This window comes from Tinamus guttatus, unplaced genomic scaffold, assembly GCF_059628265.1.
Source record: "Tinamus guttatus ecotype Peru unplaced genomic scaffold, ASM5962826v1 Tinamus_guttatus_pri_ptg000203l, whole genome shotgun sequence".
Taxonomy (NCBI): Eukaryota; Metazoa; Chordata; class Aves; order Tinamiformes; family Tinamidae; genus Tinamus; species Tinamus guttatus.
In genome coordinates, this window is record NW_028288737.1 from 2054801 (window position 1) to 2071635 (window position 16835).

Genomic DNA, 16835 nt, shown 5'->3' on the forward strand with positions numbered 1-16835 from the left:
AATAATTACAGGTAGTTTTATGTTTGCAATTTAGTTTCTACAGTGTGATTTCCTAAATTAGTTGGATCCTGATCTCAGTTTCACAGTATAAATTAAATTAAATCTACTGAATCCAAGTTATCTTATTGTGAGCTAATTCACATAGATTTAATTGAGATCAAAACTCATTCTCAGCAATAGATAGATGTGAAAAAGCATGCTACCTCAGGAAGCAGTATCAGTTTCTTGTGAAGCTGTTTAGATGGAAATTTTTATTTGTTCAAACTTGCTAAGAGAAAAACAACCCAATTCTGAGGTTCAGATATCATCAGAGATATTTTTGTTTTTAACCAAATAATATTTTTAGATATTTCAAAAGGTTTTTTTTTGATTTTTCATTGCAAATGTAGTGCTCTGACTTGGTCAAACTGCTCTTCACTGGCTGCACACTAACCACGCAAGTGGTTCACCAAAGTAATATCTTTATGCAAAATGATTATAATATAAAATATGTTGAAAAATATAGTTCTACTTTGATAAATTTAATATATTACAGCAGAAAGTTCCCCAAATTCGCTGTATTAAAAAGTCAAAGATTCTCATACACACACTAAAACTACTATCACACCTCATTAAAGGTGAAATTCTGATCTCAGTTATCTCACTGGAAATTGTTTAGGCCACAAAGCTCAATGTGGGATATTTCAAGAAGAAAACCATGTTCTTTCAGTTCACAGCGATACAGAAATGTCTCAGATCTGGTTCTCAGGGGCATACGGCTGATATGAACTGTGCATTTAGGTCTCAAGTAAAAACACGAGACAGCAATTTATGGGTATTTATGGGTATGGGCACTTCACTCCTCTTCCTGCTGGCTGATCCAATCCACAAAGAAACTGACTTCCTCATTTAGTCATTAAATTCGACATTTTTTGTCTAACGTGTGATAAAATTGTACTGTGAAGCACCTTGTGATGCATGGTATGAAACGTGGTATACAAGTGTAGGTGCAGTATGTAGCTGCTGAAATGGCACCTGGAAACTACAAGGTGGCTAAGACACAAAAGACAAAAAAAAATTGTAGGAAGTTGATCATGATTTTGGTGTGGCTTACTTTAATTTTAGAAACAGTTTAGAAGAAGATTTTTGTTTTGTTTTGTTTTTCCACAAATTGTTGGTAACTATATTGGATGCAAGGTTATGAGATAGCTGGGCTCCTGTGTTATGAATTTGGTATTTAAATCTTGGAGTTATTCTACTGTCCACCTATTGATTCCTATAAAGTTCTGTAAGTTTGTTAAATAGCACATTTGTTTACCAGTTATATGACCTTATGGCATGGGAGATATCTGTAAATCCAGCTCAATATTTTATCTGGGCTAAGAATTTTTTGTTTCTCCAGTCTCAGAAATGTGCAAATCACTGATACTTGACAAACATGACCTACACTGATGCTCAGCAACTATCAATTTAGCCACTATTATGTAGAACACTTGTTTAGCTGCCAGTTTTCACTTAGGTTATCAAGCTTAGTATGAACTAAGTATCAACTGCATGAACAACTCCACATACCTGAAATTGAGGAGTCAGGTTGTTGCCCCTTGCATCGTTAAAAGAGTTTGCTATTATTGATCAGTCTTTTTTGATTTATTTGTTTCAATTGCCTAAGAATTTCCTAATTTGCATTAATATTCCAGAGATCTTGCTGCATCACATTTTGGAAAGGGCAAGTATATTGTGGTATATTCTGATCTCAAAAACTAAACTCACTCATTCACCAGACCTGTTCCTTTCCCAGGGGGTCACAATGAAGGGTTTATTTGGTTCTGACCACAGGTTTGATCCTGCAGCCTAAAAAGAAACTTCGCCGCACATTCAAACACAGCAAGAGCAGAACTAATTACAATAAAAATCCATCATGTAAATAATGGATTTTTGTTACAACCTATATTCCTGTACTGACTCAAACAGAGCTGCTTTGATTCACCTCAGATGGAGCACTAGCCCTATACAAATAACTATTAACATCTTATAGGAGATAAATTCTGTCTCAGCAGAACAGGACTCACATAAAGATACTAAACATTTAACTAAGCTAACAAAAATATTTCTTTTCTACCACGAAGTACCTGAAAAATCTGAGATATATAAGCACATGTTACTGTATTAGATGGTCAAGTACACGTCTAGTTAATTCAAGGTCTTACAGAGCTTAAAGATTTTCAGTGTGTATTTTGGCCTGATATACGAACTGTGTGCGTGTAGATTATTTTTTGAGAAATAAAAATGAACCAATAGTTTTAGCATCATTACTGTATAACAAAGGATCAAAAAAAATCTGAGAAATCATTATCTAAAATTAATAATCAAAATGTGAAATCTCAAAGTTTTTCTCCTGATAATAGTACTTTTCTCCTTGCCCACCCACAAGGTCGGGAAGAACATCTACTGGATGAAGTGTTGAATGAATGCTAAAGCACACAAAAAAAAATCTAACATCTCAGGCAGTTAAAAGGCGCTGAAAACTCCATTTGCATGCAGATTATTACATTGTTACAGTCACTACCATTACCTTCCCTCAGATTTACATAACGTAGAAAAATGAACAGGTCCCTTCTTAAAGTTACCATTCTGAAATACGCTTTGCTAATTATTCTTTCACAATAACAAGTTTGCAAAAAAAATCACCTTCCTAAATTTTTACTGCTTGTATGCTTCACTTTGCTCTTAAGTCCCTTTAACTTCTCATATTGGCACAGTTATTTGAAGGAAAAGGAGAAGAATGAAAAATGCATGTTGTAAATGCATCAATCACTGTAAAAAGAGTAGACAGGCTAAACATTGGAGCCTGAATTCTTGCTACAGTGCAGTGTTTTATCTTACTTTTTTATTATTTTATTGTTCGTCTTCTAAAAGTCTTCCCGTTTAGTTTAAAGTTAGGATGAGAAGAAGGTGTAAACAAACACAAGCCACACTTGTGGGGATGCTTTATATTTTAACTGTGTATGTTTTTAGCCTATAGCTCTACCATTGTATTACATGCCTATGACACTTGATGCACAACAAACCATTAAAGCATATGACTCTTAAAAGTCATGTTGTCATTTCACTGTTTAAAACACCATTTCTCCCCTAAAACTTCACTTTGACAAGCATGTCAGGAGCTGTGTGGTAGTGTGAGAAGGAATGATAGCTGGTAGATGGCCAAAACTTTGGCCCTTTTTTTGTATCATGAATAGTCTTATTAGGAAATCTTATTATTAAGAAGGGACATCTTCCGTTCTGAGATAAAATGGAAAAAAAATGAGGAAAACTTTCATTTGCTAGAATTCTTTTGTGTCACTCCAAATACCTGAATAATCATTTCCCCATAAAACCACTTGTTAAAATTATTTCTCTTTTTTCTCCCCTGACTTGCACTCTGACAGGATAAATCAGGTTTGACAACCGTCCTTAGCATTCTCAATGTAGCCAAGTCTACCCTCCCTCGAGCTTCCTGCGTACTATCATCATCTGTACCCCAAGAACTGTGACTTTCTACATTACTTCAGCAGTAAACTTTGATAAAGGGAAATGTTCTCACCTAAAATTGCAGTTGGCACAAATGGATCTGTCATACATCATAAGCAGGTCAATGCAGGAAAGGTAAAAAGAGAGAGAACAGTAAATGATTGATAAATGTTCCCCAGTTTTCTCAAAGAAAGCTACTGTAAGCAACTGGTTACATGTATTAGTTATCTATGACAAGGTGCACTGAAACATAAATTTAGATCCTTTTATTATATAAAAAAAGGTCTATACAGGGATGAAACCGAGACAAAAAAAATGGTTACCTGGGTAATAAGAATTAGGCACTGTTGTGCTCAGTGTGTTAGTTTTCATTGTAAAGGAAGACGGTGAGGATACAGCTGCAAAGAGAAACAAAGCTGGTTAGAGGCAGCGCAGTGGTAGGTGGCTACCTAAGCTGAGTCACACAGGCAGGGTGACTGGCTTGGTCTCCAGCCTCTTCAGCTGTGTTTGCTGCACTGTCAAGACCTAGGGGAAACCAAGAGCCTGTAGTGAGGAAAACAGCTCAGTGAATTGGATCAGCTCCCTAAAAAGAAATGTCATCTGATAAAATATTTTGATCAACGATGACAAACATTTCTTAAACCACAAGATTAGACTGAATACTGATCCCTAAATAAAGACATCATGATGACAACAGGTGCTTTTGGCAGAAGCTTTGATCATTAGTAAATTTACCTAATAATACTGCAAATACCATATGCAAATATTCGACTATAGTTCATTTTTCTTCTACTGTTTTTTGATTTGTTCAGACAGTTGCTATTATGCCCTGTATATTGTTCTTTGTTTAACAGCAGTTTTCAGGCAGTAAAACATAGACTAATGCCAGCTTTGGTATTTAATGTTTTAACCATTTGTAAAAGCTATGGGAAAGCACAATGAAACAAATTCAGCTCAATCAGTTCCTTGGTATGCAAAGATCACATGGATTACCACTGTAAGCACAGATACATTCAGCAGGTAAGAGAAAGCTAATCACAAAGTTATTAGAGGATGCTCAGCCAAACAGTCATTAAAGGTTTTTAAGCAAAGCTTACTGCTAATTCAACCTTAGTTGCTGTAGGTTTGATTATTTATACACTCAAATCAGTGAATGTAAGGATATTCTGCATATCAATAAACAGATTAACAGGAAAAAATAAAAAAAGAAAAAAAATAGATGACAGGATCTGCTGGATTTGCTGGATGAGTAGATCTAAGATTAGTCCTGCTACCTTTAATCTCTCTTGTTTTCATTAATCTTCTAGGGGATTCAGTTGGCAGCCCCTTGTAAGATGGAAATATGTCAAAACAGTTTTAAATGATGCTGGGAGTTATTTATCCTACACATAAATCTATCTTTCCTTTGATTATGTCTGTTGAATCACTAGATGGAAAGGGCAGAGTGGCATTTCTTTTGGATGCCAGTGCAGAGACTGGCTGTGGTAAGGGCTGCTACAGCTTCTAAAGCTGCATTTTAGATGCACCGTGTGACAATCAACTTCAGTAAGAGGCAGGAATCTCTTGACAATAAGGCCTTATACAAAGATTATTCCTAAAGACCGTCAACCTGATTCTTCTGATGACTACATTTATTGTGGAAAATCTGAATTAATGGTTCTAGTCCTCCATCAGTATAAAATGTTTGCCATGTCTATTAATTTCGAGTTGTTTTTAAATGGTAACAGGAAAAGAGAATGTGGCCCCAGGAACTCACTGCAGCCCCTTTGGCTGCCATGACCATTCGGTAGCACCGTGGGAAAACTACATCACGGTGACTGAAGATGAAGCCAGACCTCCTGATCCCCTCACAAAGTAAGCCACCTCATTTACTGCAATGGGACACTCTCAGCAGAAAGGCAAGTCAGATTTTGAAAGATCCATTTCAAAGCAAGTTCAAAAGTGAGTCAAATGCAAATTAACATTTGCAAATTCTCAGCCTAACGCTGACGAGGGAAACCTTTATTGTATAAACCTCACAGAGAGTGTTTGTACAATAGAGCTCTTTAAAGATAAGTTCTTAAGCATATTATTAAAGAGTGGGAACTGGGCCTTGCATTCTGTTAGCACTTGAAACAAATTTCAATCTTTCATGAATTCTGAAGCTCTTCAAAAACACCAGTATCCAAGAAAAACTGTGCTTCATTCAGAATTACAAAAAAAAATATTGTGTGAACATATTGATTTTGTTTGTTTTTAGCAATTACAAAAAACATACTGTGGTCCTAGCTCAATACTAACCCTCTAAAGGGAGCGAGTTCTTGAGTCACTCTAATACCAGAAATTTTATATCACAAATTTTACTTATTTTCAGGATAGACCCTGAAAGATGTGGAATATTACAGAATCTCTCATGAAAATTGCAGACTGCATAATTCCACCGATTCTTGCTTTGCACAAGCAAGAGAAAGATCACCATCTAGAAGTGGAAATAATAAGACAATCAGATCACCATTATTAAGTTATGACATTCCAAAATAAATTGTGCCTACCAAAAAATAAAATAAAAAAAGGGACTAGGGGAAGAAGGTGAAGGACTTGGGACAGCGTGGGAGATGTAAAATTTTTAACATAATAGAGATTGGGGAAAGGTAAAACTACATCTGTTCTGGTAATGTCTTTGCTCTTCTACAGAAAAAAAAAGACAGACAGAAAAAAGCTCAATTATCCTTATTATTTTTAAAGAAGTCTATTCTTGATGTCTGACTGTCCTGCTCATTAGAATATACACTGTAATGTACTGCACAGTGGGAGACTTTGGGTCCCATGGATTTTCCATGACTGAGTAATGAAGAATATTTTAAAAACCATTTACACCCTCCTTCCACCTTACAAAAGAAAAGAAAAGAATGAAAACTTACATCTCCCATTTAGATTGTGCGTGTCCATGAAAGAGAAAGCTTCGTCACAGTTGGTGCCTTGCTCAGTGTAGCTTTTATCCATTGAATTCACCATCACTGTCATTTCCTGCCGTGTGCTGCTCAATGTCTCCTTCCGCTTTTTAGCCAATTTTCTTAAGAAATGAATGTTGAGATAAGCACAAAACAACAACAACACACAAAAAAACACAGAAATCAGTGAGCAGACATAGTCTTCACGTTGCTTAGAGCAGCATTATAGCTTGTAGCTATATTATTAATTAACATATTTACAGTTATTCCTGTTTTCCAGAAACCTCCCTTGTTATCTCACTCATGTCATTAATTAACAGTTGGTAATCAAGGGCAGTTGACAGTGCCCTGACTTATGCCGAAGAGCACCTTAATCCTTGTTTGGGGAACACCCCTGAATTAAGTGAGAATACTTGTATGCTAAGGTGCTATAAACAAGTGTAGCAGAGACTAAACTTGATGAAATATTTTAATAAAATGACAGGAGACAAGATTTCACTGCAACTGACAAATCAGTAACAATTTTCACTTTCCATTGCCAAATCTGTTTGAGTTGTTTCATTTAGACAGCAAATACAGTTAATTGGTTTGCATCATCCTATACACTACATGTTTAAACCCTGGCCACGTTGTGCAATCATGTGCATTTATAAAGACAATTTTCCATCACCTTTGTCTTGACTTCAGAGGGTTTAAGAGTTTACTTGCTACTCAGCTCGAGTGGTCTAAATGTCAGCGTCAAGATCTTGATTCTGAGGCTTTTACTGTAATGGGGATTTACAAAGCTGCAGTACTGCTGTGGACACATACACCTCTCTGCCTAAACTAAAATCTCACTCAGTGCCCCCCACACCTAAGCGTGTTTAGCTGCCATCTCAAAATAACATGGCCAAGGGAGAGCTCTTGATTCTTCCTTCAAGCCCTGTGGGGCATCCATGATTCTTGACAGGTACTGGGTTCCCCAACCATTTTACTTCTTTCCCCGGCCTGCAACTCTGTCTTAGACCAAACCTTTCTCTAAGGTCTTACCTACAGTTTTCATCTAAGTTTTCCAGATTCCCTCTGCATAACATCTTTAAATGTATGGCTTTTACACAGAAATAAGTGTGCCACAGACTTTCATTATCTCATATCTCGGTTAGTTCAATACTCTTTTCTCTGTGAAAAATGTAATGTACCAGCTCATATTCATCCAGAAAGGTCTTTCACATATCTTCCAAAAAAAAAAAAAAAATTAGAGGGGCTTATTATCTCATCTATGCTTCCTTCCATTTGCTCTTTTCCTACTGCATCAAGCATAACCAACTTGTGCTAACTCTCAAAACCTTTCTCCTTGTTAACTTTCACTTGGTAAAAAAAAAATGATTTCCACCCCTGATTTCCACCACTGATCAAACAATTTGATACAGCCACCATTAGATTTTCAAATTGGCACGTGTGCTTAGCTTTTCAAACAAGCACATGTGTGCCTCCCTTCGGGCTGCCAGCAGTGCATGGGAAGAGCTTTCTACAAATCCCTGCGGATAGCTCACGATATTCCCTGGAACCACTGCCTACAGGCACCTTTTCCAAAGGACTGATGCTACTGCCTATTATGCTGAGCAATATTGGCTAAAAGTCTCCTTGCACTCCCCACCTATCTACCGGTCGCCTCTTATCTTACATTTAAATAATAAGCTATTTGTGCAGGAGTTATGGTTTGTTCTCTGTCTGCATAATAGTGAGCTCAGCTGCATCTTAGTCCATGACTGAAGGTCTAAAGCCTTTGATACTAAACTCTCCTTACATATAGTAGTAGAAAGTGTGGGGCACTGTATTAGGTCAGTGTACACATAGGTATTAAGGGTCACATCTGCGTCTCAGTAAACTGTTGGATTGCAATTCTGCCTATGGGCCACGTCCGCATGTTCTTAAATATTTGAATTACTCTGCCTTAACAACGTGACACAGTAACTGCTCCCAGCTCTGCAGTTACCTGTGTTAGCTTGAGCCACCATGAATGCACCGTATATTGCGACTGATTCAGTGAAGAAGAGCCTTTGTGGCCAGTTAAAACCACTTACTGGATGGCAGTCACTTCTAACTGTGGGCCTCTGTCCTACACTAAACATTTGGGTATTTTAGGTATTTTTTAAAAAGACTCATCCATAAATGCCCATTATTAGGGACTTGCAACCTTACCATTGATAATATTACAGTACAGCTAAGAAAGAATCTAAATTTTTGTTAGGATAATAACCAATAACATGACACATCTTTCCTGTAGATTAAGTTCAGCCAATGATTTTTTCCCTCTTTTTATCTTTGGTGGACAGCAAAAATAACCTACACTAAACAAAGGTTTGGTTTCTGAGTTTTAATTTAATGTAAAGACATCATGTGAAAGAGCTGGTTCAATTTCTAGACTTGATAACAAAACTGATGCTTCACTACTTCCTAGTGTATAAAACCAGAAGGGACCATTAGATAATCTACTCTGAGATCTGGGCTGACAGTAAAATTCACTAGGTAACATAAGTAAGTAAAACAAAACATCTGTGTTGTTTTAGGCCAGAGTCAGCTGCAAAGTCACCAATAATCAACACATCTGCGGGCCTGCGGACACTGTCTCTAGCCCCAGCTGCTGTGCAGTTCACAGGCTCAGCACTTTCTCCAAGATCTAATGTTCGAACAGTGTGCTGACAAACAGGTAACAAGTCTTCCTCAAAACAACTTTCAAGAAAAGTTACTAGGAGAATTACTCTGAGTATCATTATAGTGATACTGATCCGTATCTGAAAATCCGTAATATGGTGAAACATACGATTCCAGCCTTCCAGTGGGATTACGAAACAGGACATGTTCTGTAGGAGTATCTCAGGCACCTGTTGTTACAGGGAATTATCTTTATTTTGCAGTGCTACGAGCACCCTTCCTCAGGAAAGCCAACACCATGAAGCACAGATTTCATAACAGGCCAGGTAATTTTCTTAAAGAAGTTGCACCAACATTTTCTGATTTCCTTCATTTTTGGTTTTTATCCCATAATCGAGCTACAGCAGATTGTTTTTTATGACAGTAACAACTGTACAGTACTTCTCAATCTGAATCTAATTCTGGAAATAGGTCTTGTGGGAAAACTTCAAATCTGAAACAACTGTTACAGGAAGAGAAAGATACCAGCCAGACTTTTGTACTGTGAACAAAAACACCCACTGGACCCAGCCAAGTAAACTTTAGAAGAATATAACATTTTTCACATCCCTAGTTTTCAGATACTGCCTAGTGCTAGAGTCTTTGCAACTCTTCCATTCATTGGATGTCTCAACTCTCTAAGCTATTAATGTTTTAAGGAACACAGAAACCCGTGGTGCTTCACACCACCATCACCATCATTTGAAGTAATTGTGGAAAAAAAAGATTTCACTCTAGGATGCAATTCTTTATGTAAGGAAAGCAAAATGACAAACTAGCTACACAAACAGTGGTACCATGAGGAAAGAGAAAATACTACACAAGTCTCAAAAAAGACCTTATAATCAGAATAACAATCTGAAGAAAAATGAGGAATTGTTGCTATTTTAAGGCACAAGAAATTGTGAAACATGATCAGATACAGCGGTAACAACACAGTAAAATGCAGAGCAGAGGACCATAAAGACTCCCCCCCAAACTCTGCGTGGGATTTAGAGTATTCTTTACTCCATTCGGTTACTGGTAGTACTAAAATCAGCCTAAGATGATAACAAGTGAAGTTTATATTTATTCGTTTAATTAATCTTGCTTATTTTTTTAACAGACTGTAAATACTTTATTTGCTTTTCTAAGACTCTACAATTAGCCACCTTTTTTTTTTGCAGTGTTTATCCACTGTCTACTTATGGTACTCCGAGCAAGATTAATTAACCCGGAAATTAATTACTTCACTGATCTACTTTGGCTGTCTATGATATGCTGAAAAAACACACCTCATAATTACTTTGGGGAAAATACTCTAATCTCAAATATCTCAAATTGCCTAAAGAATACCAGCGACTCAGGGACACTCAGTCTGAAGATGTCAGTTAATAAAAGCTCTCCACAAGAAGCATACCAGAAAGACTGCTAATGTTGCTGTTTATTGTATTTTTACATTTTATTTGTTATGTTGTAATTATTTTTGCTTTAAAGGCAAAACGATTCTTGTTAATAACTCTGACTGTTCTCCTATCTTCAATAACAGTTCCCGTAAGAGATAAAAATGCACTTTAAAAATTATGAGAATTACATCTGTATGCTGGAGCCACCTCTGTTTTTGAATGCGCATTGGTAACTTTGGGCACAATTCTACCCTGCATTACGAAACTCAAAATTCTACTTGAGAATAATCATCCAGGTTATTCTCCTGAACCCCGATCACACCCTGAATGCTATAATACTCCTCATCTGTATTTTTTATATACTACCTTTAATTGTTAGACAGTCCTCTTGGGAGTAGCGGGGGGGAAGTGATAGAAACCTGACTGTCGAATCCAATTCAAGCAAAATGCTAAAGATTTTTAGGCATTATTCAATAACTTTAATTCAAGTAATAAATATTTTTATTCTGCTTTACATTGCTTAGCAGACAGCCCTTTCCATCTGCCCTGAATGGATGGAGACAGAAATATGAAGCAATTGAAATCAAGTGAAGAAGCAAAACTGGAATAATATGATAGCAGTGATAGTGAAGTTCTGCTCATGGCAAACTTATGTTGCTCAATTCCACTTTTATACACTTTACATCTAAATGTAATGTGCTTAAAAATCCAATTTCACAGTGACATTAAACTGTGTACTGTCAATACTCTATAAGGCAAGAAATAAAGTTAGGAGAAATATTTTTAAAGGTACTACATTTTGTGGGAAGAGCAGTGAATAGTTTCTAAAATGCTTTACAAGTTTTCCTCACTTCAGGAAATCATAATTTCTGAAGACAACCACGGGGAAAGTAATTGTCAAGAAAATTAAAAAAGAAAAAAGATAGGCAGGATCCTACTGAATTGCATTGATACTTGCTTAGGATCTCCTAGCATGCAAGCTTGCATTAGATTATGAAAATACCTTTTTTAAAATTTTCCCTGAGAAGTCCAGCATATATTTTGTATTGACGTTACAGCAAAGGAAAGCTACATCATTACGGAAGACTCTGGCAGAGACGGTGAAGTTGTGACGATAGCCCTTGGTGCATAAGCCCTTTTACCTGACTTTACAAAGCGGTGCTTTATTACGCTATTTTGGAGCGAGCGGAAGGGAGTGGAGAAGTAAGATGAGTAAAAAGTGGGGGGGGTTCATTTAACTAACAGAGTTGTAAGAATTGAACTTAAAATGAACATAGACTTTTAAAATGAAGTTTGAAGTTAATTAAAATGGTGTTGATTTCAGCAAAGACAATTTTGACTCTCCTTACTTGCCTTTTTACTGGTCGCATACCAGGGAGGCATATTCAGGGGCCCTGATGACAAAAGATAGACAGAAGGCTGAGATATCGAATGCCTTCTTTGTGTTTGTATTTACTGCCAAGACTGGCCTTCAGAAGTCCCAGGCTCAGGGAGAAAATCTGGTCAAAGAAAGACTGAAGGAGGTGAAGGAAGACTGGGTTATAGATCATTTAAACAAACTTCACATCCCTAAGCCCATGGATCCTGATGGGATGCACCCATGAGTGCTGAGGGAGCAGGCAGATGTTATTGCTCAGGAAGTTCCACCTGAATTTGAGGAAAAACTTATTTACTGTGAAAGTGACTGAGTACTGCAATAGCCTGTCCAGGGGCGTTGTGGAGTCTCCTTCCTTGAAGATATTCACAAGCTGTGTGGACACAGCCCTAGGCAACATGCTGTAGCTGACCTGCTTGAGCAGGGTGGCTTGACTAGATGATCTCCAGAGGTCCCTTCCTGCCTCACCCATTCTGTGATTCTGTCATCTTTCTGCACTTTGTTTTTATTAGTAGATTGGCTCATTAGAATCACATAAAAAACAATTACTTGGCCATGTTCCATTTTTCAAACATTTTGGGGAGTTCACAGGTAATATGTGGCATGACTACAGACAGAAGTACCAGAAGGAAGAAAGAAAATACGGAGAGGAATGGGAAAAGGAAAAGATTGGAAAAAATAAGAGACGGCCAGGTTACACACATACAGCTAGATCCTCTATGCTTTCTCCTAAGGGTTCTTTCTCTGGTACTCAACACATGTTTGAGATTTGCTTATAGTGTCATAATTAAAAACTGTTCATTTTTTTTTTCCTAATTTCTGCTTCCATGAGCTCTACCACAGGCTACCTGTATGTCTGTAAGTGAGGATTTTAAAACTAAATCCAAGAACATCTGAGGTCAACGGAAGCTTTTGACAGATTTTGTTTAATTGCTAGAGCAGTATTCAGCGGGAACACTGGTGAACAACCAACTGTCAGGAAGAGTACAAGCTGGAGCTATGGGGCATATCAGATTAGCATAGTGACATTTATTTGAAATGGGTTGATTCTTGTCTTAGGTCACAGAGAAAATTAATTTTATGGTCATGGTTTAGTTCTTGCTTGTCCACCTAAGAAGACCTCAATGCATTTTAGCATGATTGACAGGTTACTCAAGAAAGGCCTGGGGCTATAACAGTAAAAAGTATTTGAGAAGCTTTGGCAGATCTATATGTTTGCAAAACTCCTGGCTGCACTATTTCTGGCTCAAGACAGTCCCTGGTCTTGGTCCTTAGAGAAATCTACCCATATGCTTATAAATAAAAATAAAAAAGTAAGAAAGTCAATAAAACAACCCCAAATGGAAAAATAAAAAAGTAATGAGATATGACCAGTGATATTTTTCCAAATTGATCATTATCTAACTATGACCAGGACCTTGACTACTGTAAAAAACAGATCAGGCAACAAAATCTACTGTTCTACTCAACTGAATGGTCTGAGGCAGGAGAAATGAACACCCTCCTTTCACTCACAGTGAGTGAGCAAGAAGAGCAAGGCCTCGTCTTTCAAAGATGGGAGATTGATTTTGCAGCAGGATTGTTGCTGCCACCACCAGCCTCTGATGTGGTCTCAGCTTCTGTTCAGGGAATGGCTTCCTACCTTCCTCAGTGGGAACCAGGCTCAGCATGCACAGCAAAAGGACAAGATACCACCGACTGCCACTCACTGTAAGACTGCCACTCTCCATCATCTTTGAAAGATCCTGGAGAATGGGGGAGGTGCCGGAAGACTGGAAGAAGGCCAATGTCACACCAGTCTTCAAAAAAGGCAAGAAGGAGGACCCAGGCAACTACAGGCCAGTGAGCCTGACCTCCGTCCCTGGAAAGGTGATGGAACGGCTCATATTGGCCTTTGTCTCCAGGCACATGGAGGACAAGACGGTGCTCAAGAGTAGTCAGTATGGATTCACCAAGGGGGAATCTTGCTTGACTAACCTGATAGCCTTCTATGATGGAATGACCAGCTGGATAGATGAGGGGAGAGCGGTGGATGTCATCTATCTATCTCAACTTCACCAAGGCTTTTGACATCGCCCCTCACATCCTCCTGGGCAAGCTCCAGAAGTGTGGGATAGATGAGTGGACAGTGAGGTGGATTAGGAATTGACTGGATGACAGAGCTCAGAGGGTGGTGATCAGCAGTGCAGAGTCTAGTTGGAGGCCTGTAGCTAGCAGGGTCCCCCAGGGGTCAGCCCTCGGTCCAGTCCTGTTCAATTTATTCATCAATGACCTGGATGAAGGCACAGAGTGCTCCCTCAGCAAGTTTGCTGATGATACCAAACTGGGAGGAGTAGCTGGTACCCCAGAGGGCTGCGCTGCCATCTAGAGGGACCTGGACAGACTGGACAACTGGGCGGAGAGAAATCTCATGAGGTTCAACAAGGACAAGTGCAGGGTCCTGCACCTGGGGAGGAATAACCCCAGACACCAGTACAGGCTGGGGACTGACCTTCTGGAGAGCAGCTCTGCAGAGAAAGACCTGGGTGTCATGGTGGATGACAAGTTGACCATGAGGCAACAGTGGGCCCTCGTGGCCAAGAAGGCCAATAGGATCTTGGGGTGCATTAAGAAGAGCATCTCCAGCAGGTTGAGGGAGGTGATCCTGCCCCTCTACTCAGCCCTGGTGAGGCCACATCTGGAGTACTGTGTCCAGTTCTGGGCCCCACAGTACAAGAGGGATGTGGAGCTGCTGGAGAGAGTCCAGCGCAGGGCCACAAGGATGATCAGGGGCCTGGAACATCTGCCCTATGAGGAGAGGCTGAGGGAGCTGGGCCTGCTCAGCCTGGAGAAGAGAAGGCTGAGAGAGGATCTGATCAGTGTCTATAAGTACCTCAAGGGAGGGAGTGAGGAGGATGGTGCTGGCCTCTTTTCAGTGGTGGCCACCAACAGAACTAAAGGAAACGGCCAGGAACTGAAGCATCAAAAGTTCCACGGGAACTTAAGGAAAAATTTTTTAACAGTGAGGGTGACAGAGCACTGGAACAGGCTGCCGAGAGAGGTTGTGGAGTCTCCTTCTCTGGAGATCTTCAAAACCCTCTTGGACGCAGTCCTGTGCCACGTGCTCTAGGTGTCCCTGCGTGTGCAGGGGGGTTGGACTAGATGACCTCTAGAGGTCCCTTCCAACCTCAAGCATTCTGTGATTCTATGACAGAAGTTGCCATTGAAGAAATTCCCATCAAACAATAGGAAAAAATGTTCACCACCAGTGTAGCCAAGATTATTCTATGATTTCTCACTAAATGCTTTAGTAAGAAGGCTTTGCAAACTGCAGGGATTCAAAGGAATATAGCTCTGAACACAATCCTAAACTGTGCCCATCTTTTTTTTGGAGGTCCTTCTTGTGAGACCCACAGTCTAACCAAGGGGTAGTACTAACAAACTTACATGCAGAGAAATAATGAAGATGATGTTAGATACAGATTCTGTTTATTTTTTTTTATTTTTTGTTCACTTTTAAAGCAACAGGTACCAAACCACCTTTCTAATTTGACAAATGAAGCTTGCATAAATATTTTTGCTAATGAGTATTTTTCACTGGAAAATTACTTTTTTAAAAAATAGACCTGCAAAATGACAATGTGACCATTTTCCAGGAAAAAAAAATGTTTAGTTTTTTAATGTTTTAATAATATGTTTGTTTCTATTTTAAGAAAGATGAAATGATCCATTTTCTATTGAGTTTGATTTATATTAATTTATATTATGTTAACTGTATATAAATGTAGTACAATACTATATTATCTTACATGCTTTCTGTTACATTATTTAAACTTCATTGAAGTGAATCGTTTGGAGCTTCTGAACAGATTCTTTTCTGAAATGTATGTTCACAGGAAAAATCCCACACCTGATCTTTCCATTTGACTGAGAATATTTTTTCCCATGAAAAGGAAATTCATTTTACTAGCTAACTGCATTAAAAACCAACATAGGAAAATTTACAAAGAGACCTGAGCTTTCTCTTTTGTTAGCATATATGTCATTTTACTTAGCTACAGTTAATAAGAATACCTAGATTCTTTTGTATGCAAATAAATACACATATGCAATTCATTTTAAGAGATAACACATAAAAGAAACAATAGAAAGGAATGAAAAATGTGCATGTCATATCAGCCTTAGGGAGAGATGCATTTCCTTCATAACATCATGCAGGTTGAGTACTAAGACTGTGCACATGGATACCATATTCATAACATCTTGTTTAAAAAAATATATTTTGCATTTGACATTGAAAGAATCTTCCTCTCTGTCTCAACAGCTTTACTTTTTCTTTCTCCTCCCCACAGTATTATCCTATGAGCTGAATAAAGAAATAAACAGACAGCACTGAGACCTACTCAGAAGGGGGTAGGTGTGTGATGTTTAGTGCCAGACAACATAAGCATGAAAGCATTTCACAGAAATACATTCATGACAGATTTTGAAATTCTCTTCCTGAAACTAATTACAATTTTAGAACAGTCTGGCTAATGATGAAAGTGAAGCCCTCCGCACCCTGGAGTTCAGTATTAAGTATAGCCTCAAACACTTAGGGGCCGAACATGCTGCACGTGTCCAGATTTCCTTTGCTTTCCCAAACCTAGACAGGAGGTGCTGTTAAACGGATGCCAATTTGTTCCGGGATAATTTTCCCCATGCCAAAATTTCTCCATGTTTTCAGAGGTGTTCTCAGTGTAAGCTACTACAGGGCTATATGATGGAGACATCTATTATGGACTCGGAGAGTCTCAGCACCCTCTCTGCCCACTAGCCGGCCTCTTGGAGATTTGCTATGGTATTCCAGGCTCCTTAAGCAAAAAAAATGGGTGCGCTTCATCCTTCATTAAAAGTAAATCTGCCATGTAAGCAATTCCTTCCACAAGCAGAAACTCCTACACCCACAGTGCATCACTACTTGAGGCCCACCTGGGTATGGGATGAGTGTTTTCTGTATAAAAG

The 16835-nt window shown here is 38.5% G+C and overlaps 1 protein-coding gene across 1 annotated transcript in view; it reads right to left on the reverse strand.

Annotated features, from left to right (window-relative positions):
• Positions 1-16835, reverse strand: part of PTPRM (protein tyrosine phosphatase receptor type M) — a 423056-nt gene that overhangs the window by 83769 nt on the left and 322452 nt on the right. The window contains exons 17-19 of the mRNA XM_088524079.1: positions 6390-6541; positions 3813-3887; positions 3563-3589 (exon numbers count right to left, since the gene is read on the reverse strand). Of these exons, the coding sequence (XP_088380205.1) occupies positions 3563-3589; positions 3813-3887; positions 6390-6541 (254 nt within the window). The remainder of the gene's footprint in view (positions 1-3562; positions 3590-3812; positions 3888-6389; positions 6542-16835) is intronic.